We start from the raw sequence: 19,707 nt of genomic DNA, 5'->3' as shown, positions 1-19,707 counted from the left end.
AGTGGTTTTAGGACCTGCCAATATCCCTGAAACTAGTTGGCCCTGACAAAATTGGAATAATCTCTCAAACATTGGGATGGATGGAAATCCTGTTGGTGCCATCTGGGATAATAAGATGACACTGAGAACAAAATGAAATGCAAGTAAAAGGGAAAAACAGAAGTCTCTGTCTCTTTGCAGTTGGTAGGTGAGTTTATTGAAGTTTCCTGCATCAACCCCACATTCATTTGCAACCATCCCCAGATCATGAGTCCTCTGGCTAAATGGTATGTAACTTCAGTGCAAGTGTTGGATTTTTAAACTTGAGCTAACCATGTATTGAATTCATTTCAGGGTTCAGTAAAGCTATCTATTTATCACAGTGTTTTTTCTATTGAAAGCTAAATTACGACTTCTGTTCACATTATTGTTGTGTTATACTATGGTATAAAAGCTAGTCAGCTGCTGATGCTATAGTTGAGGTTTTTGAGTTCCAGCAAAATGAATCCCATCAAGATACATTAGTTTCATGGACCCACACTCAGTCACAATTACAGTACGTAAGGACATAGGACTCAGATTTTCAAACAATTGTTTATGTGCATGCAGTTTAGGGCATTAATATGTCAAAGTAAGGTGATTGTTCCCAGAAACCAGCTACATAGATGTCTGTCTGTACTATGCTCACACTTATTTGCACCTACAAAACTGAGGGCACAAAAGTGGAAATCTGGTTAAGGCCAGGATGCAAATTTGTCTTAAAGTCCATTTTAAATAATCCATGATACATTTTTTCCTGGAGGAAACAACCATTTTCACAAGCACTTTTTCATCCCTGCAACAACCACTTTTCTCTCTTTCAGGGGAAGAAAAAAATGTTTAATTTCCATGACAATTTCACTGTTTTGGCTCTGATTTGCTGGTAGTGAGCTTTTTTTTTTTTCTTGTCACAGCTCTAATAAGTATGAAATAGTTTTACTTCAGAAAATAAGTGGCATATGGTATAATTAAGTGGCTTTCTACAGAACTAGAGGAAAGATGTTTGAAAATGAAGTCAAAGCCCTAAATTGTTTGTATGGGTTGAACTCTTTATTGCAATTTTTGATCCCAATTTGCAGCTGGACACCAAAATGTTAAATTGTGTCTCATGATTTGTCTTTCTAACCAGGCATCGTTCAGAGATAGGCCTGAGTGAACGTTTTGAACTCTTTGTGATGGAGAAGGAGATTTGCAATGCTTACACTGAGCTCAATGATCCAGTGAGGCAGAGAGAGCTTTTTAAGGACCAATCGAAGGTAACATCTTTCAAAATTACAACCAACTATGAACTAAAATATTACATTTTAAGAGCAATGAACGCAAGCTCTTGCCTTGAATATTAACAGCCACAAGGCAATATATTGTTGAACTGATCTGTTCTCTGCACTGCAACTGAATTATTGTTTGGGCTAAATTTGCTGTACTTAGAGGAGGCTTTCATCTAAACGTTCATCTGCTTTCAATTGGGTTTGGGTAAGATATAATTTAAAAAATCCTTTGAATCTTTTATTTGTCATCTGTCTGACTTTTAAAACCCTGTGGTATTACAGAAGCATGGTTAAAGATGGGTTTTCTTTTCACATCCACAGACATTTTGTCTACATTTATTTAGCATGTTATGAGCTTTTTCAGAAGGCAGGAAAGTGGTTTTCTCTAACAACCCAAATTATAAAGAGAAATGTTGTTCAATTTCTATTTTTTTTTTCTTTCTAGTTAGTGATTGGCTGCAAAGGGAAGGTTTAAATGTAGTGCTTAGTTACTTCTTCAAAATGTTTTGGGCCCATGACACTCATTACCAGTTGTGTGTGTGTGTGTTTTTTTTGTTTTGTTTTTTTGTTTTTTAAGGGGTCCACAGCAGAAATCGTATTGAGCTTTTAGACTTCCTAGCCATACTGTATTTGTGTGACCTTCCCACATGATGCTGCATTTGTCTCACATTTCAATTCTGAGACTTGGAGGTGGAGTGTGCTGACTGAGCATACCACCATTTGGATGCCTTGTCTATTTCCTCAGTAGTGTCTGCTCTATGGAAGTGCCTGAAGTATCTCCTAACTTTACATCCAGGGATTAAGAATCCTCCCTGCTCAAACAGCCTCACCAAGGACACTTTTTTTTTTTTAACCAGCTGGAAAGTAACTAGTATTACATGGTGAATTGTCTAGCAGAAGGCCTTCCTCGGCGCTTAAATTCTCAGAGTATTTCCTGGAGGCTTGGGGCTTCTGACCCCACAGGTTTGAAAATGTTTATCAGAGCTCCGCTCCAGACAGCTCCAGCTGAATTTAAGCCCAGGTTTTCCTATAGTGAATGACCATCTTGTATCCTGCCATTATCAGCCTAAGGAATAATTCACTCATAAGTCACAACCAAATCTCTGCCCTTCTGAGCTGCTGCTAAGGTGATATTACTTACATTTTTTTAAGGATTTTCTTTATCATGGGGAGAAGCTAATTGTAGGTCTATTTGGAGAACACTTTTATATAGCTGCAGAAGGACTACAGCTCTGCTACTCAACTGTGACTCGGTCAAGGAGAGATGCAGACAGCTACCCAGACTGAATGACTAAACACCAGCCTCTTCCCTGCTGACAGAAAATGCTGCAGCTTCAGCAGCACTTGTCAGTAGAATGTCAGGGTGTTACTTGGGACCTTCAGCAGCACTAAATATAGCCGGTACTGCACATCTTTTACCTCTGAGTTACAAGTGCCTAGAGGCTTGCTGAACAGGTATTTGAAATACTGTATGTTCGTATTGTTTTGGGGCCTTAGGCTAAAGCAGCAGGTGATGAAGAAGCCATGAGTATTGATGAAAACTTCTGCACAGCATTGGAATATGGACTTCCTCCTACTGCTGGCTGGGGGATAGGAATTGACCGTCTTGCCATGTTCCTCACAGACTCCAACAACATTAAGGTGGGTTAGGCTGTAATTAGAAAACAGCAAAAGGTAGACCAGTAGTTTTTATGCCTATGGTTACTGTTCTACTATTTTTTTTTCCATAAAAGGCAAAATATTATCTTGCTTCCTTGCAGCTCTTTGCTGTTTGTAAAGCAGGCAGAAATGAGGATGCGGAATAGGGTATAAAATGTCCTGTACTGCAACTTTCCCCAACCTGTGAGATGTGTCCATGCCCAGGAAATGTGAGGGGTGTGTGTGTACGCACGTGCAGGGTTGCATGTGCATCCTAGCTGCAAGTGCTGCTGCTTAGGGCATGTTTGCATATGCCTCCGTTTTCCCCTTCAGAACGAGTGATGGGGTGGAAAGAGCAGCCAGGCTGCTGTGAAGCCCAATGTCACTCTGGCAGCCCCCACAACTTCTGAGTATCTCTGCCCAGGAAAAGGTGAGATGTGGCAGCTGCAACAGAATACAGCTCGATCATGTTGGGGGCGGGGGGGTGGATTGAACCAAAAAAAGTTTGGAACCCCCCCCCTCCTTTCTTTGTGTATTCTACAGCTCCCTGAAAGCAGTACGTACGTAAGCTCTGCACTTCAGTATTAAACACATTCTTGCAGTAAATTACAATAGGTGACTAGCATTAAGGTCAAATTCAAAAAGCACTTATCCATATATTTTAGAAGTGTGTCTCCCTCCCCCAGTACCTAAGAAACCAGGTATGGTCTGTCTGTGTACCCTCTGGGCCAAATGTGGCTGCCCATTGAAGGGTCATACAAAACAACTATATTACCTTTTTAAGTACTTCTTTTGACAACTGTATTTAAAGCACTCATCCTTAACTAGGGGCGGGTGACTGGGCGTGGAGGCAATACCAATGCCAGTCCAGACCATGAATTAGGAGAGTAGGAGTGTCAGTAACTACAACTTAATGTAGGTGCCTTAACTCTGCATCTCCGGCCAATGGTGCTGAGATACTTAGAGAATTTAAAGGGCCTTCAGAAGACCCAGGGCCTGATTCTCACTACACAAAGGCTCTCTTACATTGATCTCTCGATGTTAATATTTACTCCTTCTTTAGGACTCCTTTACTACTAGAACAGGATAAAGGGCCTTGATTGTGAATAGAATAAGTTGAGGTTGCCTTTATCAAATTAACTGAAGGAATTTAAAGCCAATAATTAGTGTTGACAAGTCTTGCAATCTTACTGCAAGTCTTGTGGTAGCTGATGTTTAACTTACCTCAGCTCTTGCAGACAAGTGTTGTTTTTAGGTGAGAATCTCCACTTTCTTCCTTTCTCCTCTCTTCTCCCCCGCCCCCAAGTTTCTAGCCCTTATAGGTGCAAGAGAGAAGCTTGAAAAAGTGACCTAAGTGCACTGAAGAGGCTCAAAATTGAAGGACTAATAAGACCCAACTTTTTTTGTTTTAATCCAATTTCATGACTTTTTGGGACCTGACTAGATCTTTTCAAAGTTTTGGGTTTGGCAACACTGACTTTTGGTGTGTGTGTTTCTTCCTGCTCTGCTTTAGGAAGTGCTGCTATTCCAGCGATGAAGCCCATTGAAAACAACCTCAGTCAGAGAAACAGAGAACTGAAGTGCAGTTTAGAGATAAGGGCAAAGAACTAACCTATCAGAATTTCACATGGAAATTTAGAAGAGTGTTGAGACAACATCTTAAAGAAAATACATTAATACAGCGACTCTACTGCAAAAATATGGCATTTTACTAACTAGACTGACATGACATATTTTGTAAAGAGAAAGGTTCGTCCCTACAGTACTTTTTCAAGGTAGAATGCACAGTCGAGGTTAGCAGACTTAAAATTAGATAGCCAGCTGCATGTGCCTACTGGTTTTCCTTTGCTGTGGCTACTGCTCTGTACTTGTACTGACAATAAAACCCTTGGAGAGCAGGTCTCTTGTAAATGTCAATATTGTGCCTGCTCAAGAATGGAACAGATAGGCACAAACAGGGAAACATATGCAATTCTGAAGCTTTCACATGAACACTGTCTTAATGGTTTACCTTTTATTGCTCTCGTGATAATGTAAGAGTGATTTGAAGATTCTGAAATAAAGCAGAATGTTAAAAGTTGTGGAGATGGAGTGAAAGATGCTGATTGCATTGCTTTCAGTGAAGCGACATGAGAGATGAATTTGAACCATTGCCTTTATTCTTGAAAGTGACCCTTTCAAGATTGAAAAGCATGTATTTTTACCTACCATTAAAATTACCACATGGTGGAATCTTAGCTGCCACAATTATCCCCTATCTTTGAATAGGAGAGCTGTAGAAACAGCTGGCAAAAGTTCAATTTAATGGCTTCTGCTGTAGGTAAAATTGAATTGTGGGGTTCTTAGCCTTGACGAGCTTCCTTTAAGGAACAAAGGAAATGAGTTCAACTTCTAAGAATAAGTCCAATAAAGGAGATTACTTCAACTACCTTCTCTCTCTAATATTGTGGGATCAACATGGCTACAACAATCCTGCAAACAACTTATTCTCTGTCATTCCACTGAAGTTCACGGATGTGAATTTAGTTTGGTCAGTCTTGGTTGATATTACTAACCTTGTAATCTGCCTCTTGTCTTCAACATAACCAAACTCTATTTCATATACTAAGTAAAGACTAAAATGTTTAGTGTTAATCGATTTGTATCAATAGATGCACCCCATGATTTGTGGTTCATTATTTTCTATTAGCAATGTACAATATATATTGTTGTGATGGTTGTGGGGTTGCTATGTATTATTATCATGAATTCTGTATTTGCTATATGGCTGAGCAGTTGCTGTAAGGGATGTTTTCTGTCTGACAGGTGTTAGTCAAAAGGGGCTATTAGTTTCATTTCCTGCTTGTTTTTGCTATGACTAGACAGAAGATACCTCCCAGTAAACCACCTCAGGATCGTTAAGAGAACAGGGACTGGGCTATTAACTGGGAAGACCTATCTGCCTTAGCTCTATGTTAAGCGACTTCTCATGCCTAAGTTTAAGGACTAGAAGGACCCTACAAATTGGGATTCGCAAGGTATTTCGCTACTTGACTTCCATTTGTTATTACCTAAATACCTTTTTGAATCCCATCCTTAGTCACTCTCTAGAATGAGAAGTGGGACGGGGAGTCCGTTTCAGGGAAATGGCTACCAAAGACACTTTACAAAGGGAATCTGAAGAAGTTGGTCTTATTTAGCTACCAATACAGGAATAGTATGCTTGAGGTAGGTAATAAATTTTAAAATCCATGTTCAGATTGTATGGTCACTGTGTATGTACCACTGGTCACAGCTCCCATACCACAGGAACTGAATTTAAACTGGGTTGCTGAGCTAATCCTGGTTAGTAAACAGGATCTGTACACAGGTCCTGGTCTAGAAGTGGGAGAATAGCATAACTATAGCTAGAGAGAGAGAAATTTGAGGCTTGTTACCTGTTGGGGTGCACTGAGACCCAGAGAGGGACAGGGTACATCTAACCCTGAAACTGTGACAAGTGTATATATGTCAATAAATAAGATATGAACATGGAGATATTTTTTGTAGTCCTGCCTGAGGTTTTGTTTTGCTGTGGAGTTTATACATCATGACTATTAAATCCTCCCTTTGTTAGCTGTGGACTTCATAAAAATAGCCACATCAGTCAATAGATTTGTTCAGTATCACTTTCTATTTTATTTACTTGAGACTTTCAACCTGTAGTCATGCCAAAAGAATATATACAGCTTCTGTAGGGGGAAAAAAACAGAACATTAGGGGTTGAGGTATAACCATTGATTTAATTTGTTAAAATAAATCTTAAGAAAAAGCACACCACTTAGTAAATTCTGATATTTTTTTTTCATTAAACTACTTTTGGACTTTAAAAATCATGAAGTACAGCTTTAAAGATATGCAGGGTGCATTCTTGGCTTCCTTTGCACAAGTATGGAATCCCTCAGAGCCTAGCTTTATGTTCTAGTTTTTAAATGCTGCTTTGGTAATACATTTTTATGCTGGACAAAATGGATACATTTTCCTGCACTTGAGTTCAATAAACTGGCATTTATGGAGTATATTTGGGGCAGTAAGTTGTTTCATTGGAATTATTTCCCTATGTTTTCCCAAGGGACCATCAACCTAGTGAGCTCATGGTACTGTTTACACACACAACTGCCCTATTCCCTTTGTGCACTTGGTCTGAACTCTGTAGTACGATGTGGATATAACGTTTAGACTTTCTTAGTCATCTTCATGTGGTTTTTATTCTGTGATGTACTCCAACTAGTAAAATCAACCATGAAAAAAATTCAACATTAATTTTATACAAACCACTAATATACACAATGGTGGGGGCATTGTTTCAGGCCAGCAGTACTGTCCAGTGGCAATACTCCAGACTGCTGGCGAGAGTCTGTGGCCACTTTGCCTAGTTGCTAGAGCCACTGATGTCATCCAACGGCAAGAGTTTTGGCTGCCTGGCTTAGCAGCTAGAGCCAATGGTGCTGTTGCCCAAGGGGGAAAGCTGATGGTTGGGGGTAGGGGAATGTGAGCACATCCTGCTGCACCAGACTCCAACCCAGGACCCTTCAAACAATGGTCCAGTTATATGGCCTAAGGGTGGATGCCCTTACACCTCTTCCCTGGGTCACTTCCTACCCGTTTCTGTTCCTCCATCTGTGCCACAGGTCTGTCTTGGGGTTCTCCTCACTGTCTTTTTAGGTCATGCTCTAAAGCATCTTCCCTTATCTGCAGCAACTCGTCACCCTCGGCCTCCGCTGTTGAAAGGCTTGCAGCAACTTGACTGAGGCCTGGGCCTGGCTGCTTGGAGCCCCAGTGGCTTCTCTGCTGGAGGCTGCAGCACCCAACCGCGCTTCCCTTCAGTCAGCCTAGACTCAGCTGCTCCCTTTTTGAACTCTTCCCTCCTTTGGGATCAGGCCAGCAGGGGCAAAGGGGCATGACTTCCTGTGGCCAGAGCAACTCCTTAACCCTCATCTCACCAGTATGGGGTTTGTGCCTCCTCATTATACACAGGCTCCCATTTAAAAAAACCACTCTCTTCCTTAGCCTATAACACATCCTGTGGCACAGAGCATTGTACAGAAGTGAAGCAAAGAGCGGAGGAATCAATTTGGCTTTTCTTTGGTCATTTAAACAAAAAAGAAAAGTGTCCCTTTGCTGAAGAACGGAGATATTTGCCTCATCAAATAGAGGAAAGAGATTCACATCTAAGGGCACCACAACTAAAGCATGAAGACCCGCAGCTCTGAAGGTTTGTTATTAGTCATTTTGGCCTGGTCTCTAAAGCACCTGACAATCAACGACACACCCGGTACCAAACTGACATTATTTTCCATTTAGTACACAGTGGCTGCAATATGAAGTTCTGCCATACAACTACTCCCCATAGCTATGTAGGGACTGTTTTGCAGCCCAAAATCCCCACAGTACTGAGTACTACAATCAAGTCCCCTCTGCTTGGTTAGTTCCAGGACCAGGTCCTAGATGTCTGACTAGCTCAGAAGTTTGTACCTCCCTCATACTATTTGGAAACTACTAAATTTTATTGCTTTTCATCTGAATTCATCTTGTCAGGCCATGCAATACTGAGAGGCATATTCATAGCTGCATCTGCAACAAAGTCTCTGTGCATTGTTATTTTATCTCACTATCAAACACAGGTTGCACATAAATGAACATATATTTTTCTATATTTTGTATGTCATTCTTTATTGAAGTGCTGTTAAATATTAACAAAAAACAATTCTGCAATGTTGGAAGACTATATTAGGGGTTGTGAGTAGAAATACTATCCAGCATTAAATTAGTTGTATAACTCTTCTTTCCTGATTCATGTCTTTTTGCCATAAAGGATGACACTATTTTAAAATTTGGTTCACTTCAAATCCTATTATACTTCCATTATAAATACTGATAGTAACCAACTCTCTTCTTGCCCCAGTTACACCCGTGCAACCCCACTGCCTTCAATGAGATTCCACAGATGTAAGTAAGGGAGTAAGATTGTGAAATTGTAGATGGTATGCTGCATCACTCGGCATTCATTTGTACAGACTGTGCATCATTCAGCACTCTTCAAGAACTGGAATAGTGAAAGAGCCAAATTACTATCTATTATCTTCAATTACAATAGTTCTTCTAGGGTAGGCCTCAATGTCCACAAATATGTAACGGTACTCATATCTTCTGCTTTCAGGATTCTGTAATAAGGGAAAAACATGCAAGGGTTATTTTTTCCCCCTTCAGTAGTTTAAGCATCAGGTGATGCTTGTTGTCTAACTGAGACAATTTTACCTCTTTCACTTCCACATGGACTGTCCCTTGCTTTCCACGTTCTGAGCCCTCAATGTAGAACTTCAAGCGCATGTATTTCAATCCATCTTTTACATACTCAATGTGACTAAGAAAAAGTAACAAGAAAACATGTTACACATTCTGTGGATTGCAGTTTGAGAAACCATGTACATTGCAGGCATGATTATGTGAAGTGAAACAGCTGTACTAGCAGTAATTTTGTCTCAGTGTGTGATCTTACCTACATGTCAATGCCAAATTATAATTGTATGGACAGAAGGTCTTAACTCTCACTTGTCAGATACAAGATAAAGGTGCCAGATTGCACTTTTTTAAAAACTGTGTGGCTGCCTTGATATTTTAATAAATTTTATTTGAGTTAAAACTCTCACCTAAAGTTGCTTAGCTATGTTGGGAGGAAATGTAGAATGTAGTTCAGTGCTCTCAAGAAACACTGGCATGATCTTTTAGACAGAAAAGTTGTTTAAGATAGGACCCATTCTAGGTATATGAGCAACTACTGTGTAGGTTCCATTTTCAGATAAATTCTGTGGATTCTAGCCATACACATGTGCAGTCAATATCAGTCATCCGTTGGGAGTTAAAATCAAGAGCAAGAATGCAGAGTAGATGTTGCTCTACTATTAAAGATTGGAAAACAAAACAAATTAATGTTTATGCATAATGGTGGTTGACTCCAGTTTTATTCAGCTTCAGAAGTCGGTACATAGGGAAGAAGAAAAACCACCACCACCACAAAAGCCAGTGGTTTTATTGGCTCTGAAGTTTAACTTTGATAGACTTGGTGGCTGATTAAAGATTACTGGCTTGTAGATGTCAAATCTTAAAGTTTCATTTTGCTGGACTCTCTTACTACTCAACAGCCAATCAGCAGTGTGGAATAAGCCAGGACTTTTTGTCAGGCATGGTGGCACTATATAGCTAGTTTCTCCTGCTTGGAACTACTTCTCTTGAGGCCACTAATTAAATCCCATTGGGAGATGCTAATTTCCTTTATGCTAATGAAGGACTTCCCCATTCTGGTAACTTTGGGTTCAGAAAGGCCAGAGATCCAAAACTATACCCAGTGAGCAGGCCCATAGGTATTCTGAGACACGTGAGATCATGGGTCAGGCCACAGACTTTATTGCAACCTTCCTCAAAAGTCCTGACTCAAAAATAACTTTTAAAAAAAATGCACAGCTAGCAAAAAGTTGGAACTGAAATCACAGGAACCAATTACCTCTTCAGTCAGCTATGGCCTGAGAAGGACAGTTCCTGTTTTTACAAACAGATGCTTAAAACTTCCCTTTTACAATTTAGTATTCAGCAGCTCAACTGTGAACAGCATTTCTGACACACAATCTGGTAAAAAAAATTAATCTTTAACTGGGAGAAGAATTCTTTTCCTTTAAAAACAAAAACAAAAAATCCCTCAATTTTGGGGTTCAGTTTTCTATGCAGGCCCATCACTCTGCCTCACACTAAATCCGTTTTGGTAAACTGAAGCCCAAAGGTCCACGTGAGGATTGAGATCTAAGCGCATTGAGCACCGTACTAAGCCATAAGAAGTCCATGCCCCCAAAGTGCTTGTAATTTAATTTAAGAAGAGCTAGAGCAAGTGAATATGACAAGTAAGAGAGAGTGGGAATGTAATAATTCTCACACTTTCAAAGGACTACATCCATTTCAAAAGTGTTGTGCGAGATCAAAATGATTACTGTAGTATGTGCGTAGTGTCAACTGTGAAGAACTATATGACTGAAAAGTGGTCAGTGCTGGACATAAACAGACATTCTGCTGTATCATATTAAAGCTTTTACAAAGCACGTTCATTTTAGTATTCTACCACTAAGGTAAAAAGAAAAGGAGTACTTGTGGCACCTTAGAGACTAACAAATTTATTAGAGCATAAGCTTTTGTGAGCTACAGCTCACTTCATCGGATTTTTTTTTTTCCACCAAATGCATCCGAAGAAGTGAGCTGTAGCTCACGAAAGCTTATGCTCTAATAAATTTGTTAGTCTCTAAGGTGCCACAAGTACTCCTTTTCTTTTTGCAAATACAGACTAAAACGGCTGCTACTCTGAAACCTACCACTAAGGTGTTTCTTTAGTTTTCTGCCAGTCTTACAAGAGAAGGAATTAGACCAACTGGAACACAGGACCTTCGTGCATCTTTACAGTTAGGAGAAGGAAACTAAACCTCTCATTGACTGACTTTAAAAAAAAAAAACCCCGACCCTTTTCCAGCCTTCTCTCTTCCTTTAAAAATAAAATGCTCTTCCAGGTGGCAGTTCAGGACAGGGTCTAGCTACTCTTTAAACAAAAGAGACCACACCATAATACTTTACAATTTATACAAATAATTCTGTGAGTTAAGTGATCAGCACAATTATAAACAGAAGATGAAAAATATTGCCACTGTGTTTATAACCCTAATAACTCAAATTCTGAGCCCTCAGAAAGATGAGCTTGAAAAAAATCTTCCATCTAAAATTGTTCTCAAATGTTCTTTAACCCTAGAAAAAACTTGATAGCTATGTGCCATGCAAGTAGCCCTATAAAAAAGGTTGCTCAGTTCTTTTTATAAATGACAGAGCTCAAATATATCCTATGCAGCTAATTTAGTCTAGATGTAAATCTTGGCCCAAAGCATCTTTGCAGAAATAGGCGTTTGTACAGAACAAATGCAAACAAGTACCTAACAAGCTGTCGTCTTCCTCGTCGCGTTGGCTCACCATAACCTTTAATGGGTTCACCAAAAACACCTATTACCTAAGAAAAGAACAGAGATGAGGTATAGCATGTCTAAAGGGTCACATTCAAACACATACTCCAGTGTCATCCCACCTCCTCATCTGAACATTTTTGTTTCACCAAATGCTTCTCTTATACTATTGATTGTGACAACCCAAGAATTTAGGAAACAAACTAGAAGACAGCAGCAGATTCATATCAAATAGTATTTCTATATTTCAATGGATTTCTTTATCAACTAGATAACTCAATTATCCTTAAAATCCTATAAAGATCTGCATTATGAGCATGTATCTTAGCTGACAGAATTATAACTTTTACTTGTACTGTATGTATATTATTTACTTTAGTCTTCCCAGGTTTACACTATACAAAGAAAGAAAAAGCAAAAATGCACTCCCATCTCATTAGAGACATTGTCTCGGAATATTTCAAAGTTTCAGTTTTAAACGTAATCTAATAATCTAAATAGCAATGATTCCTTTTATTAAAAACTACAAACAAAAGGTTTTCTCATTTCTATAAATCCAGTTCCAAAGCACAGCAAAAAATCAGCCACGTTTTCAACTTAGTTTAGTCAGATCAGAGAGGAAGCATGATTTTGTGGTAAGGCACCAGAATGAGGTTATCATTTTTATAGCCTAGTTCCAAAGTGAATATCTCTAATTTTTTTTCATATTTTTGCTATTTCTAGATGAATCCCACTGACACCTTAGTAATCTTGTCTGGAAGGCTATTACACACATTTATGGCTTTGTCTGAAAATGGGATTTTTAAGGTCTAGCTTTGAGTTTTATTTATATCTAGCTATCCTACATAACTGCATGGTCTTATTACTGTTAACTTCATCCTTCCATCCCTTCTATTTACTAAAATCCCTTTGTTTCAAATTACACTAAGTTTTTTGGGTGGGGGGGGCATGTCTTCCTGAATATCTGTACAGCACCTAACTCAATGGTGTTCTGATCTTAATGAGACTCTTGTGCAGTACCACAGTATAAATAATAAGAGTTTATCATTTGGTGAAGAAAGCAGTCAGAAACTACATTGTGTACTTTAGTGGGCGGCTTCAATTCCCACTATATTGAGTGGAATTATGTATGTGACTGAGTCAACGGAATTTTCTTTGGAGCTTAATGGTTCAAATCTTCCATTCAAAGAGCATGGAAAACAGCAATTAATAAGAAATTCTTTTGTTCAACTGTGAAACTGTAATTTAGGTTTGAAAAACAACCTCTGGGTGAGATCTGCATTTCTCCAAGGCATTGCCATAGATCTTACTGGGACTGGAGGAAGAGAATAGTTCTTTAAAAATCACATAGAACAAACCACCTGAAATAGAGGGAAACAAAGGCAAATAAAATGAGAACTAAACTAATCTGATGAACAATAATGAATACAAAATATTTATAGGGCATATGGCTTTTTATATAACCTGTAACACCAATCCCAACGAGCACCACTATTAAGTAGGTAAAATCCCTTCCAGCTTCTTTCACTGTAATAGAGAGAAAAATATAGTAGTTACAATGTCAGTTAATAAGATTAGCATAATTGTATCATATAAATAATTTTCTTCTCTTCTATGTGCCAGTCTAAGATTCAATTAGCATTTTGGTAAGTAATATTGATATTACTCATATTGATAAGGGGAAAAAAGTCAGCTTTTAGTCCATTCCTTCTGTTACACCTCAGCAGTAAAATAAAGAGACCATGAAAAGTTTGTCAGTTCCAGCAGAATTTTGTTTAAACCTTTCAACTAGTTTAAAGTCAGAACAACCTGTGCTATTGCTCTCATGTTGACATACAAAGCCATTTTCTTTTAAGTTTTAGTAATTACTTTGCAGCTGCAAAGTATTCAAGTTACAATATAACATTCATTTATAGCAATTTTTTTAATAAAAGTATGGGGGAAAGAGTCAACACTACTGACAAAGACTGCGAATGAGGACTTATCAAGTATGTGAACAATAAAAAGCAAAGATGCCACAAATGCATATCCTTTATTTAGTCAATCGTAATTTATTTAGAATATTTCATCATGTACAAGAGTAAGAAGTCTTATTATGAGACCTCATTAGAACCTCTGCTATAAAAATCTTTCTTGAGAAGTGGGAAGAGATCACTAATTTGTGTGGATTATAAGGTGTGCTTTTTAGCAAAGTTCAAATTAGTGAGGAAACTTTAATAACCTCTTTTCCTCCCACTTTCCACAGCTGCCTTATCACCTGAGAAGGTTTTGTCCAAAGAAAAGTCCTTTCACTTTCTGAAGCTGTGTAACAATCACTTCTTGCTCAAAGGAATGAATGGAAGGAACTAGGGATCATATTATGGAACTGTCACCATACATTACATAATTACAACCATAATAAATTAATAATGTTAGAAATAGATAACTGAATTACTATAATTCTAAGAAAAGCCCTCTCATCCTACTCTACCTCTAAGCAAAGTATTTCATTTTTTTTCACTAGTAGTGGAATTAAACAGAAAAAATTGCTAGAGCCTTTAAGGAACTAAATTGGCTTACTGTAATAAAAGCTACTTGTTGTAACTGCTTGACGGATGCTCAAAGCATTCAAGATCTTAAGACATTACATTCTGATATTCACTTATGTCTATCAATGAAAGTGGAATCTCTTTGGCCTCAGAGAAATAAAATTACATGGTTTAGCATTTTATTTATTCTATTAACAATTTATGCAAAGAATTATGAATGCCCAAGGCAGTTCCTGGGGATTAATACCTATTTGATACACCTCAAAATTGGGATCTCCAAACATGGACCACATCAAAGCCTCTTATGGCCATCTTTCTTCCCATTTGGAACAACATGGACTGCCTCCCCTTCCATTGGTGATCAAATGACAAGGTTGGTGGCAACTACAGTACATTAATTATGCACATGGAAATGCACTATTAGGAAAGCATTCACTATTTTAAAGATGTACCAGTTGTAAAATAGGAGCTAGTACCATGTGATCAGCCAACTCTGCTGGCAACCAGCAAACGGACCACTGTTTGGAAACTGTCTCTTAGGTCATTAAACCCAGCCAGTCTTAATCTTCAGGAAATGACATGGACATATATACATTAGCATATATAGAATTTATATGGGCACTTATAGACAACAAATTCCAATTCAGAAGAGTTTGAGTCACCTCTACATTCCATTCAGTATTTTTCCTATTTGAACTGATAGATGATGATGTTCAATCTAAGACCATCATTGTGGCCACGTGGAAGAAAGCCACAAAAGTGAGTTACAATTTCCATATTAAATAGGGATTGATGAAACTGATATAAATTATCAATCTACTATATAGATGTGGAAATTATTAGATACAAAGCCTTTCTTCCCACCGAACTAAAAGAAAAAATATTTTATGTCAATAAGAAAATTTCATGTGTCCGTTGGAGGAAGAAAATGATTTTAGAAGAGTTAATTAACAGTCTATTTGAATTTGTATCAGCCTTCAACCTAAGGGTTGCTGCAATTTTTTCCAGGGTCTCTGAACCAGGTATCTCCCCTGTTTTCCCATCTATGACCCCATCTGACTTTGGTGGCACTTTGTAGAAGCAGAATGTGGACACTCTGCTTGGAAAATGTACTTTCATTTCACCTCCTGGCTTCCATGGGGATGTGGGGGCACCAGGGCTGGGGTGGAACCAAAAGCTGACTGCAGACAGGCAAAAGGCAAGGGAATGGGAATGTAGTGGTAAACTTATGCAAGCGGGGAGGGGGCGGGGGGGAAGGGGGATGTCAAGCCATAACTGGGTAGATAGATGGAGAGGTACTGTGTGTTACTTAAAAGGATCCTACAAAATATATTAGGCTTACTCCAATTAGTCTAAATATAAGAGGCCAGCCACTTAGCTGTTTAGTATGCATTAGAAAGCGTGTGATGGCATGCAAAATACAAGCCAAAATTTGCACAACTGGAGCAGTGCTGTGCAGTTTGTCAAACATACACAACAGGGAAGTTTTCCAAAAACCAAAATCCCTATTGCTTACAACATCATTAAAGTTGAACTTGAATTAGCAACTCATGGACTTTATTTTTTCCTCTAATGTAGACATATTCAGAGTCCTCCTCAAACACTTGATGCATCAGATTCTTTCCTCATATGCACAGATACCACTCCCAAAAAAATCAAGAAGAGCTGTAAGTGGGAATCCAAGGGAAATTTTACCCTGTGTGTAGGTAATTTACACATACAAGTAAAAAGTTAACACTGTATGAAGTAGTCATGCAAAACAATGCAATGTGTACACCAGAGAATGAGTTGCAGCTGTGGGAACCACAGTTTTTAATTCCTCAATTCTGGTTGCCTAAAATCTCAATCGTAAGGGTGCAGCTAGTTCCTGCAGCAACAATCTCTAAAAACAATGCAAGTTGCGACTAACTAATACTGGACATAGGCCCGCTTACCTTTCTGAGCAGCCGACACGGGTGCTGCTCCTTTTTGACTTCTTTGCACAGATACTTGTTTGCTTTTATTCCCAGCTCTGAGGGACCCCTCCTGGGTCCAGATATTTTGTTTAGCACCTTGGAAAAACATACGAGGGCGCAACACAGGGTCTCTGTGAGCAAATTCCTGCCCCCACCTAAAACACCGCCAAGTCCTTAGAAACACCTTCCCATGGGGTGCAAGCAACCACCTTCCTGGAGAGCCTTGTAACTTCTCGCTGCACTGAATAACTCGCATAAACGAAGCAGAAAACATGATGAGGCAAAACAAGTCTTACTATGTTACCAACGACTAAGATCTATGCCGATTAGTTGAACTAAAGCGTCCCTTGATTGCTGCTGCATAGATCTATCCTACTGTAGTCTGCACCTAAGCAACATGCATAGTGTGTGCACGGAAGACGCAGCCCTTATAATGAAACAGAATTAGAGCAATCTCTCACTTTGAGTTTTACTTTACCTTGTTGATTTACTTTAATTGAGAACCTACATTACCTTTGCTCGCTGACATTTGCAACTTCCTCGCCATTGCGTTTGCAAAGTTCCCTGGAAAAAAATACCACAAGGCCCTGGGCATTGTAGTTCACAGAAATTCTCTTCCCGTCCACAGTTAATAAGGGCTTAAAAGAAAAATGACTACAACTACCACAATGCAAAGGCGCTACCCCTGCTGTTGAAATCAAATTACACCCGACACAAAACTACAGTACTGTCAATCCGCTGGTTCGGGTACATATAGCACATAACGAAGTGGTAGGGGGAGGCTGGACTTTTTTTTACCTCCTTTACTATAAGGCTTGTGAATGAAAAACAGCGTGTTTTGGTAGTGTTTCTTATCTTTTGATTTTTTTTTTAATATTTCCACGATCTTCTCCTTAGGAAAAGATTATCACCTTGCAATAATGCCAACTGTTTTGGGGTTTTTTTCAAATAAAGTGGTAAAATACAATTTGTAAGTAGTTTCTTCCTTTTCCAGGGTGAATAAAATTAATCACATTAAGGCCTCAATCCCACAAAGATTTACGTACAGCTTTAGTCTCATTGTCTTTGCAGGATCTAAGATTGTCATTTTTTTATGGAAACTGGTGGATGCAAAAATCTATTTTAAAAGGCCCTGATCCAGGCAACTGGGTCAGCATAGATGTAACTCTGCCCCTATGGTTCAAATTTTATTCATTATTTTTCCTCAGTTGAATAATTCCTTTGTGGTCAGCATGTACATAAAACTCGTACACAATCATGTACATATTATTAATTAAAGTCGGTCAGTAAATAACTGTAGAAGCCACATTCAAAAACAGCTGTAAAGATTTTACTCAAACTTTCTAGGAAAATTCACACCCAACAGGAATTTGCTTAAGGAAGTTCTGAGCAATGAAAAAGCGGGAGTCATAATGACAGCTGGAAATTCACTCACAACTTTAGACTCTGCTGCCTCTAGCATGGACGCTATGATAATGATAATACAACAATAACAGAAGTGTACTTTAAAACATCTTTAAGAATCTATGCTATTCCGTTGATAACAGAGTTGCAATCCTTTATGTCCAAACCTACATCAATGGACTATTGAGATGGTGGTTCATTGTTTATAAATTCTTTGTAATATTAAATGTATTTAATATTTTCTTTAGGCCCTATCTACATAAACTTTCATTGGCGTTTAAATCCAGTGCTTAATAACTAATAATACCTACCATCTTTGTAGTACTTTACATTTTCAAAGCACTTTACAGCCTTGCTGTTAAACTCAGTTGGAAATCCCATGTAGATGGGACTTTTGGTGCAAAATTTGAATCCAAATTTCTCCAAAATTTGGGGGTTGTGACAAAGTCTGTCTTGACGGACATAAAAGAGCAGTCCTGTTGGGTTCTGGGAAGTGGGCTAAAGGACTTTCCGCCCCCTCCCAGGATGAGGTGAAGCAGGTACCCTGCCACAAGGTGTTCAGATGCTGAGTTTTGGTTTACTCCAATATAGTGATGAGGGGACAGCTCTAAATTTGGATTCTGGTCTTTCACTGAATCTATCTCTAGTTAGGTGTAGTGATAAGAACTACATTTCACCTTACATAATAATATATTGGCTCATACTTTTGTCTCCTTCTACTGGGCGAGTACAAAACGACTATACTAACCTATTGTCCCTCACACTTCCTCTACTTCTGCCAAATAACCTCACACTGAATTTACTCCCTGCTGGTGGCTGTAGTAGGTAGTGCCTGTCTGAATACCCTGAAATACCATGGTTACCCTGAAATCCCTATGTATTTATGTATACAGCTCCAAAGGTTCCCTTCTCTGTTACATATGTAATGGTTTTCTTTGGTCCAGTCCATATCATGTACCTAGCACACTTTAGGTTGCTGTATAAATAAGTTAAAAAGATCACCAAAACCAAAATAATTTACTGATAAAAATACTTTGGTGAAGTGGTCACAAAACCCAACCCCCACCATGGTTATTATGGAGGTACCGCAGCTCCGTAGCTTAGGAGTTTTGCACTTAAAGCTGAGATTCAACCCTTTTGTAATCTATAAAAATTATACATTACTCTTTTACTCAATTACTCTTTGAAAATAGGTTGAATTTTCTGAGAATTTACAAGTAAGCCCATTAATTAGTTTAGGAATTCAAATTAATAAAAAGTTTGGCCTTTTAAAAATTTAATTGATGGCAAACTGATTTTTTTTTATCCCAGATTAGCTCAATAACAATACACAGAAGCTTCAAACTCCCCACATAGTTTCAATTCGCAGAAATCTTATGCGTGGGCCTCTTTTGGTGGGTTTTAAAGGACTGATGATAATTTTTTCCCCAATTAGTCTTCACAACTGCAAGTTTCTCCTTCAGCAGAGGCTGAACAAAAAAGTTCTGCTACAGAGAATTCCACCCAGAGCTGCCCTCTTTCAAAACGACTGCCATCTCCCGTTGTTCTCAATGAGCCTGAAGTCGCGGGTTGTCCTCTGGGGCCCATTCTCAATAGCACTCTATGCCTTCTAAAGGGGTGTGGGGAAAACAATTTTTCTTGGTTTTACTCTCATCAGAACAAATGGCCAGTTTGAAAGAGGACACTTCTCTGGGGGTTTCTCTGAAGGAGAAGTTTGATGCAGCAGCCTTTGCAGACAAGCTTTCAGTGATGAAAATGGCAAAAATGAATTGACCCTTATTAATCCGATAGCCTTCTTTCCAAAAATCTATCCCTTGCACCGAAGCTGCTCCAAAGGGATGACAGGAAAGAGGGGGAAACTGGTGTGTGTGTGTATAGGACAATGTGGGGT

The 19,707-nt window shown here is 38.8% G+C and overlaps 2 protein-coding genes across 4 annotated transcripts in view; one reads left to right on the top strand and one right to left on the bottom strand.

Moving 5' to 3' along the window:
* The window catches only part of LOC119851300 (lysine--tRNA ligase-like), a 45,565-nt gene extending 38,604 nt beyond the window's left edge, over window positions 1–6,961 (top strand). For all 3 annotated transcript variants that reach the window (XM_043508189.1, XM_038390933.2, XM_043508188.1), the window contains exons 11-14: window positions 181–266; window positions 1,148–1,274; window positions 2,784–2,927; window positions 4,438–6,961. In XM_043508189.1, the coding sequence (XP_043364124.1) occupies window positions 181–266; window positions 1,148–1,274; window positions 2,784–2,927; window positions 4,438–4,461 (381 nt within the window). In that variant the 3' untranslated portion in view covers window positions 4,462–6,961. The remainder of the gene's footprint in view (window positions 1–180; window positions 267–1,147; window positions 1,275–2,783; window positions 2,928–4,437) is intronic.
* A 1,633-nt stretch (window positions 6,962–8,594) lies between these two features.
* TIMM21 (translocase of inner mitochondrial membrane 21) lies at window positions 8,595–17,025 on the bottom strand. Its single transcript, XM_038390936.2, has 6 exons — window positions 16,392–17,025; window positions 13,394–13,456; window positions 13,193–13,290; window positions 11,903–11,976; window positions 9,201–9,306; window positions 8,595–9,106 (listed from the first exon to the last, which is right to left on the bottom strand). The coding sequence occupies exons 1-6, from the start codon at window positions 16,684–16,686 to the stop codon at window positions 9,014–9,016; spliced, it is 729 nt and encodes a 242-aa protein (XP_038246864.1). The 5' UTR covers window positions 16,687–17,025; the 3' UTR covers window positions 8,595–9,013.
* Window positions 17,026–19,707: the final 2,682 nt, after the last annotated feature.

This window comes from Dermochelys coriacea, chromosome 2 (genome assembly GCF_009764565.3).
Source record: "Dermochelys coriacea isolate rDerCor1 chromosome 2, rDerCor1.pri.v4, whole genome shotgun sequence".
Taxonomy (NCBI): Eukaryota; Metazoa; Chordata; order Testudines; family Dermochelyidae; genus Dermochelys; species Dermochelys coriacea.
This window is presented reverse-complemented; position numbering and strand designations above follow the sequence as displayed.